A 9,203-nucleotide genomic window follows, 5' to 3' on the forward strand; every position below is an offset into this window, starting at 1 on the left:
CAGGAAGGCAATCCACCTAATTCATATCAATGTCCTTGTGACAGGCGATGTTGTGAATTCGAGTTGGAAGGTTCCTAATCTTGGATTTTAAGCTTGAGATTCGAGATTTTGGGGTTACAAAAACAAAGGTCTAAGTTAATGTTTTTGAAAGAGTAAACTGAAGCGTGAAGGCAAAGTCGGAAATGACCGAATCTATCCAATTCTTTTCCCAAACACTGCCTTCACACCATCACTTAACTTTATTATCTGTCACCACAGCCATCACTGCTTCTCTCCTCTGCCAAAATGAAAACTCAAATCTTTTGCTGCAGCAGAAATAGAAATGTTACTCTTACCGTAACTTGACTCAGAAACGTTTATGAAGAAAATGAACCTCAAGTACCTTATAATAATTCCCAATCTTATTATTCTTCTCTTATCCAAGAATGCATCTCATCGAATTCTTTCTGGCGCGCTAAATCCATCCATGCTAGACTTTTGAAAAATGGGTTTAAGCCTGACACCTTTCTTCAGACTAAAATCCTCATGCTTTATGCCAGGAATGGTGAGTTATCGGATCTGTATATTACAAGAGATTTATTCATTGAAATGCGATTAAGAAACTCGACTTCTTGGAACACAATGATTCTTGATTATTCAAGTATTTATGATCATAAGGAAGTTTTAAGATTGTTTTACAGAATGCAAGAGACAGGAATTATGCCTGATAAGTTCACGTCCCTAGTGTAGTTAGGCCTATGTGGGACTAGAAGATTGTGAAGAGAAGTTTTAAGATTGATTCTTAAACAAATCCATGGTTTGATTATTAAGTTCGGAGTAGATCATAATTTGGTCGTGGGTGGGTCACTTGTTGATGGGTATATTAGCTTTGGATCATTAGTTGGAATGCAATAATTCGTGGATTTGTAAGGGTGAAGAGAAGGGAAAAGGCATGGGAAATCTATTAACACTAATCAACAAATGTATCAAACGACATGTGTTGCTCTCTGCATGTCAATGGCAGAGAAGAAGACTTCAGCCTTGAGAAGGGTAAGGTCGTTTCTACTATTCTCTGGAAAGGAGAATAATCTTGGCTTCTCTGTTCGTCCCGTTCTTCTTCACAAATTGTTCTTTCCAACAGCATATCATCAAGATCTTCCAACTCTATACTCCGGAATAAGTTCTTTCGGCACCTTTGAGTAAGAACATCATCAAGCCCTCGGATAAATAGCTTAACCTTCTCTGCGATCGATCTCACAAAGCAATGTTGAATAACAAGGTCTATATATTCTTCTCTGTTGATACTATACACGCCCATTGTCCTACCTCCAGGACACAACTCCACGATTTTCCTCCCGAACCCAGACTCATCTACTTCTTCAGTTTCCCAAACAAATGTTAATCCCAAACCATCTGAATCTATAAACTTAATATCCATTTCCAAAATATCTTTGCAGCTTTTATACATATATGGATCTGCATCCCGCACATCTTCCAAAGTTATTACAGATCTTCCGGCTAGTTGCAGGAAAAACAAACGATCAAATCCAATGCCTATTTGTATGCCGTGCATCAATGCTAAAGCGACCACTCGACCACAAAACTGATAATACTCAAGTTGTTGAGAATCTGCTTTTGCTGCAAATAGAGAGGTTGACTAAGAGAACTGTAATATAGGGTTATTTAGCGAAAGGCTGTAAATAAGCTCTAGAGAATTAAGTTACACTAACGGCATTAAAAGAACTCATCTCTTCTTCAAAATCCAACTTTCCAAAATTGGATTGTTTACGGCTAGTCCCATTTACATTTCTTCCATTCACCATTGAGTAAAATCAGTATGATTACACCTAGAACATCTTGCTTTCGTCTAGGAGTTGACGAAAGACCAGAATCTCTTTGCCTATGAAGACAAATAAATTCTTTTATTGTCTTGAGTTTAACTTGATTCCGTTAGATTAAGTTTATTTAACCTCTAACTGTCATTAGCTTAAACTTAATTGTCATCAAGTACGACTCCCACTTAATGAGTCAATGTTAATCCAGAACTTATTTACAACCCTTTCGCACAATAATCCTAAATATAACATGAAAACAGCATAAAGAGTTATTCAAAAGGTTGAATAAATGTAGAAGTCGTGAACATACCTCTGTTAGGATAGAGTCTCTGAGGGTCATGTGGGCATGATACGAACAAAGAATCTTGTTGAGTGAATAGATGTTGGCACAGCAAGAGAAGCCACTCCCTGAGTATGCCATAACCTGCATGAAGGGCTACCTCATTTTTGAACTGGGGGTTGATTCCATTCCGCAACAAAATAGGGTTCACAAGCCCAACATGTTCAAAAGAATCAATGAATAACTTTGACCTGTCAATGATCACCTTCATCGTCTGTGGGTGATTACAACCATTCTCAACCTGATCCGAGAACAACATAGCTATCAAATGTCTTCGAGATTCATTAAATAACAAACTCTTATGTATAAGGAGCCATTGATGATCATCGCCTCTCTGTGAATTCATAATAAGTTTATTTATTGAAACTTTGTGAGAATACAAGCAAGAGGAGAGGTTCTTTTCTGCAGGATGATACAACTTCGAGATCTTATCTAATTCCTTGAGAATCAAGAGATAATAGGACCATCCATGATTGAATCCACATTCAGTACATCTTGTGTACTCAACTCCATCATCCATATAAGTCAGACCAAGATCAATGCTGTTGAGCAAGTCATTAAAATCATCGTAAAATGGTTTAATCTCTTTCACATAATATGTCTGACTTACATCCAAAGCCACCAAACGAAGCGAGTCAAGTGATAGATCCTTCTCTCTCATATGTTCCTCAATTTTTGTACACATAAGGAGTGCCAATATAGAGAACTCACCGATATCACTCTTGAATCGTGCTTTTAACCCAGAAGGAACTCTACAAAAGCACGACTCTCTTATCAACTTCATATTCAGAAGCAACTTTTTTGTGACCTCCCTTACAAAAGGGTAAAAGTCACGAACAAAGCTCTTTGGTGATCTACTCTGGAACAATCTATAAGTGTTTCTAGGACCAATTGATTTCAATAGAGATTCAAGAGTCTGGCAACAAGAGTAGTACAACAAACGTTCTGAAGTTGTTTCATAATTACGAAGAAGACGGCAAAATTCCAAAATTATATTAGCAAATCGATGTTGAATGGGTATGGGAAAGGATTGAATGTTAGGATAGAGAAAGAGACGAATTGCTTCTTCGGCTATCTCTTTGTTATTTTTGATGGGGGTATGGTACAAATAGATAAGTTTGTAATGCATTCCGTAGAACTTGAATAACAACATATGGTCTAATTTCTTACGAGGTTGGAGTTTTAAGTACTTACTAATACCTGATAAAACATATTTTCCTCTACACTCACCATCATCGTCACCACCACCACGGAGGCATGAAATAGAAGCATCCAAATTTCTCAAGACTCGTGCTGCTTGCTTATGGGACTTTCGATTTAAAAGGTATTTCGTAAGAGTGCCCAAATGAGGATTAAGGTTTTCACAATCACGTATGTAAGCAATCAACTCTGATTCGGTTTTTAAAAATTCGTAGTCCTCCATCTTCCTCTGTAATAACAAATAACAAATAAAGAAAAAGATCAAACTTTTACCACAAACAGTTTTAGAGAATTATTTCTTCTACCCAAATCTGGTTATAAGAAAAGGATCAAACTTCTAACCCAAACAGTTTTAGAGAATTATTTCTTCTACCCAAGTCTTGTTCTAAGAAAAAGATCAAACTTCTAACCCAAACAGTTTTAGAGAATTATTTCTTCTACCCAAGTCTTGTTCTAAGAAAAAGATCAAACTTCTAACCCAAACAGTTTTAGAGAATTATTTCTTCTACCCAAGTCTTGTTCTAAGAAAAAGATCAAACTTTTAACACAAACAGTTATTGAAAATTAATTGTTCTATCAGAGTCTGGTTCTATAAGAAAAAGATGAAATTTTTATTGAATTAAGAAACAGAGTTGCTCAGTATGTATACTAAAAGAACAAGGTAAAGAGTAAGTCGTTTGTTATTCTTACCTCCTGAGATTATTAGTTAGCCCTAAGATTAATTGGAACGAGAAGCCCTCTCTTTCTCTCTCTCTAGAATGGAGATTGGATTGTTTGTTTTATGCAAAGGGGAAAGGCGGCAATTCTCCAGATGCGAAGGGGGAATTCCCTAACTTACTATTAGCGCGTTCTCTTTAGGGTTATTTTGCAAGGGGCCGTACCGGGTTTTGCGAAAGGGGCATGACTATTTATTATTTTGTGAAAGGGTCGTGGACTAGCATTGACCGTTAACTAAATGTTAGTAGATTTAACATCACATTACATGAATAGTTAACATCGTTGTGTAGATGTAATAGAGTCAGCTCAAGTGAATCCGAGACACTATTCCTCTACTTAGATGATTAATATCTATTGATCAAACTTAATTATGTCGTCATTTTTTTTGCACGAAGAGAGCCCCTTCAGTTTTTCATTTTTTTTTTTCTTTCTTCCACCTTCGATCTACTTCGGGTTTTTGAAAGAGGTGTTGTTGATTGAGTTTTACAAAGAAACTGTGACGACAAAAGATGAGTTTAGGTTTTTTTTTGTCAGCTTTCTGTTTTTTTTTATTTAATCTTTTTTTTTATGAGTCCTCATCACACTTCTTAAATTCATTTTACTTTCAAACTCTTTAACTTGAGTAGCTCGAGTAAAGCTGATGTTTATCTTCATGTGCTATTAGATTTTCTCTCTCATGGTTATGTCGAGTTGAAATTTTACTTCTTTTTGACATTCCACATAAATATATATTGTTTATATCATTTATTCATTATGTATTAGATTAATAGACTATGAAATTCATTGTTTAGATGTGTAACGCGCTACAAAATCTGGAAAAACAATATTTTCAAGGTAGATGTGTTAATTCCACCTTTGGGAATTTAGTGCCCAATCATATAATTTTTTAAATGTAATAATATATTTTTAAGTATAGGGTTAGATTAATGGTATTAAATTTAGCGGTGTTAGAACTTAACTGGTCAACACTAGTCCACGACCCCTTTGCAAAATAATAAATAGTCATGCCCCTTTCGCAAAACCTGGTACTTATATACGCCCCTTTCGCAAAATAACCCTTCTCTTTATTAGCAACCTCAAAGAAATAGCTAAAAGCACCCCTCATAAAAGGGTTTTACAGAAAAGGGTTACTATCTATTATAAGAGCATCCCCAACGGCCCTGGGTATCACCAAATTTTGGTGATACCCAGGGCAGTTGGTACCCAATGGCACGGGAGATCACCAAAGATCTCCCGTGCCATGAACAGTAGCCGGCCACATCTGGCCAACTACTGTTCATATTCATCAATTGTGGGTTATGGTGGGCCAGGGTCAATTTTAATTTGTTTTTGGTTCTCTTTTTGTTGTTCTATTTCATATTAGTCCTTTTTTTTTGTTTTGTTTTTTTATTTCAACTCTTAATGTTTTTTTTTTTTTTAGGTTTAGCCTCGTATAAATTTGAATTACTTAATTAAATTACAATAAAACATAAATTAAATATTTCACTAAAATATTACAAAAAAAACTACCTTAACTATTTTTATTTATACCCTTAATTACACAAAATCGAAGTATTAGTATTATCATCTCCACCATTATCGAGTTTGTGTACTCCGGGTTTTTGGAGACATTACAATACTATTAGTCCTAATAAGTGAACAACTTATTGAAGAATCAATAATGTTCATCATTGCCTTTTTTTTCCCATAGATGATCAATAAGAGCGTCTCGTAGTTCAAAATGAGCTTGTTTATCTTTAATTTGTTTGTGCCTAGCTAAGAATCGTTTGAAACGTTCGGCTTCATTTTCAACAATTTCTACTATTGGAATCTCAGAGAAAATGTTGGGTATTGTGCGATCGCCATATTCATCCTCTACAATCATGTTATGCATTATAATGCAAGCAAACATTATATCATGGAGCACATTTTTATCCCAATAAAGCGCCGGATTCTTAATAATACCGAAACGAGATTGAAGAACTCCAAATGCACGTTCAACATCTTTGCGACATGCTTCTTGCATCATTGCAAAATGTTGTTTCTTCAAACCTTGAGGTTGAGAGATAGTTTGAACAAGAGTCGACCATTTCGGATATATACCATCAGCAAGATAATATCCTGTATTATATTCTTTTCCCATTATATTATATTTTACGGGAGGAGTTTTACCTTCTGCTAAATCTGCAAATAAATTAGAAGACTGTAGTACATTAATGTCATTGTTTGAACCCGGTATTCCAAAATATGCATGCCATATCCAGAGGTCGTAAGAGGCAACTGCCTCTAAAATTATAGTTGGATCTCCACTACGTCCAGTGTATTGTCCAGCCCAAGCCACAGGACAATTTTTCCAAACCCAATGCATGCAATCAAGACTCCCCAACATGCCAGGAAAACCTCTTTCTTCTCCTTTTTGCAAGAGCTTTGCAATATCATTAGCATTAGGAGTTCTCAGGTTTTCAGGACCAAAAATTTCGATTATTGCACGACAAAATCTTTTTAAATATTTTGTCGCCGTTGATTCACCAATTCTTACATAATCATCTGTTCCATCTGCTGATATTCCATATGCTAACATCCGCATAGAAGCAGTCATTTTTTGTAAAGGAGATAATCCAAGTTTCTTTGCTGCATCACTTAATTGACCAAATTCCGGGTCATGCGCTTCGACTGCAGACTTTATCCGTAGGAAGAGATTCCTCCCCATTCTAAAACGTCTACGGAATTGAACATCAGGTTTCCGTTGTGTTTCTGAGAAGTAGTCATTCCAGATTTGTTTGTGCCCTTTTTCTCTTTCACGATTAATCGTTATATGTCCAGGAATCGAACCCTTATAATGTGGTTCATCATCTTCATCTGATAAATGATGTTGTATCCCGTCATTGATGATCATAAATGCAGCCATATTTAGTTGGTCTTCCAATTCTTCTTCTTCTGAATCCGAGCTATAGTAACTTGATGAGCCTGGGTTAGAACACATTGTTTTACTGCAAATAAGGTGTTGAAGAAGTATGTAATTTACTCTACAGGTTATGATGGATTTTAAAGACATAAAATCACACTCTTCAAGAAAAACGTCTCCCAATGTCTTACAATCTTACAGGTTCCTTACACACTTACACACTTTATCTCAATTCAATCACATAAAATCACACTCTTCAAGAAAAACGTCTCCCAATGTCTTACAATCTTACAGATTCCTTACACACTTACACACTTTATCTCAATTCAATCACATAAAATCACACTCTTCCAGAAAAACGTCTCCCAATGTCTTACAATCTTACAGATTCCTTACACACTTACACACTTTATTTCAACTCAATCACATAAAATCACACTCTTCAAGAAAAACGTCTCCCAATGTCTTACAATGTCTTCATACTCTTCAATATTTTTATCTTTGCTTCTCAATACTCAAAAAGATATGGCAAAAAACAACAATGTAAGTCGCAAACAAGCTTTCTCACCCACTGATGATATGGTCTTATGTAGGGCGTTTCTTGCGGCATCTCAAGATTCAATAGTGGGTACCAATCAAAGTAAAGATCAATTATGGCTTCGTATTACTAAAAGTTATAATGAAGAGATGGAAAATTCTGGTGGAGTATGTAGATCAGATAGGTCTTTAGACACTCGCTTTCGAACGATCTCCACTAGTGTTTCAAAATTTCGAGGATGTGTCCGGCAAATTGAGAATCGAAATCAGAGTGGTACCAATGAGATAGACATTGTAAGTATACATTATATATTTTATAAATATTACAAACAAAACGAAAAAATATACTTAATACATTTTATTTGACTTTTTTTCTACCTTGTAGCTCCAAAGTGCGAGAACCTTATTCCTTCAAGAAGACGGAAAAAGAGGATTTCAATTTGATCATGTTTGGCCTATACTAAAAGATTGTGAAAAATTTACCGTGGCCGGTCCAAAAAGAATTAATTTAATGAATTCGTTTAACGAGACGCAAATAGGGACTCCTTCATCTGGTTCTCCTGGGTTAGCATTCTCTGTTGATCTTGGTGCAGATGATAATCAAACTACACCAGAGTCCTCAAGTCGGCCAACTGGAAGAAAGAAAGAGAAGTCAAGGAAGAGGGTAGACGAGGAAAAAAATAGGGACAATGCTCGACATCACAATCGAGGCGACGAAGCACTCGAGATTATGAAAAGGGCCGAAACAGCAAGAATTGAAAGACATGCTAGGAAAGATAAGCAAAGGAACGTGGATAATGAACGAAATGACAAGCAACGTGAAGTTGATATGGCAAAAATCATTCATGAACAAAGAAAAATGGAGTATGATGTTATGCACATGGACGTCAATACAATTGCAGATCCGATACGACAAGCATACTTTCGAAGAGAACAACAACAAATATATTTTGGAAAACGAAGTGGTAGCTCGTTTGGAGGTGGAGATGGAGGTAGCTATAGCAGTGGAGGTGGAGGTGGAGGTGACTACGAAGATAATGATTTACCTCCATATTAACAAAGTAGTTTCAATTTGACATTTTAGTAAAATGTCGTATTAGCTTCAATTTTTAGGTGTAGTAAAATGTCGTGGTTTTAGTAAAATGTCGTATTAGTTTCGGTTTGTAGTTTTATTAAAATGTCGTATTAGTTTAATTTGTAGTTTAAGTCTTGTAATTTCAACTAGTTAAATTTATTTTACAAAAAAATTAGTGTTAAAAAATGGTAAAAATGACATTTAGTGTGATGAATAGTGATTTGGTGAGACTTTTAGTGTTTTGCCTTTGGGTTCCCCAATTTGAAAACACCAAAAAATTTGGTGAAGATTTTTTTTTGGTGTTTTTTTTGGTGCTAACCATTGGGGATGCTGTAAGTGAAGAGAGGGTCTATTAAGGCTTCCTAGAATCTGCCTTCTATTGCAAAGAAAATAAGAAGCAAATAAGGAAATTCATAAAGGGTTTCAGTACTGAACCTTCTTCAGGTAGATTTCTACTTCTCTTACCTTTTTAGGTGTGATTTATTTCTTGGGGTTTTTGTTTCTGAACTTTCATAAATCTCAGTTTTGTTAGAAATTCATAATGGGTGTTGGATGTTTATCTTATTAGTGAGCTCAATTGAATTAATTCAATACTAATTGGTAACATTATTAGTAAATAGTTCATAAATGTTTACT

At 35.5% G+C, this 9,203-nt stretch overlaps 1 protein-coding gene across 4 annotated transcripts; it reads right to left on the reverse strand.

Annotated features, from left to right (window-relative positions):
* Window positions 1–611: 611 nt before the first annotated feature.
* LOC147558201 (E3 ubiquitin-protein ligase UPL5-like) lies at window positions 612–5,200 on the reverse strand. Of its 4 annotated transcripts, XM_086659756.1 has the most exons (4): window positions 5,128–5,200; window positions 4,045–4,204; window positions 2,125–3,583; window positions 612–1,617 (listed from the first exon to the last, which is right to left on the reverse strand). In XM_086659756.1, the coding sequence occupies exons 3-4, from the start codon at window positions 3,575–3,577 to the stop codon at window positions 950–952; spliced, it is 2,121 nt and encodes a 706-aa protein (XP_086515882.1). In that variant the 5' UTR covers window positions 3,578–3,583; window positions 4,045–4,204; window positions 5,128–5,200; the 3' UTR covers window positions 612–949. The 4 variants fall into 4 exon arrangements, with proteins under 4 accessions (XP_086515882.1, XP_086515881.1, XP_086515884.1 ...); XM_086659755.1 differs by lacking the exon at window positions 5,128–5,200 and having other exon boundaries at window positions 4,045–4,236; XM_086659758.1 differs by lacking the exon at window positions 5,128–5,200 and having other exon boundaries at window positions 2,125–3,691; window positions 3,758–4,109.
* Window positions 5,201–9,203: the final 4,003 nt, after the last annotated feature.

Source organism: Eschscholzia californica, unplaced genomic scaffold, assembly GCF_041429995.1.
Source record: "Eschscholzia californica isolate CP2 unplaced genomic scaffold, dmEscCali1.0.p SCAF_2, whole genome shotgun sequence".
NCBI lineage: Eukaryota > Viridiplantae > Streptophyta > Magnoliopsida > Ranunculales > Papaveraceae > Eschscholzia > Eschscholzia californica.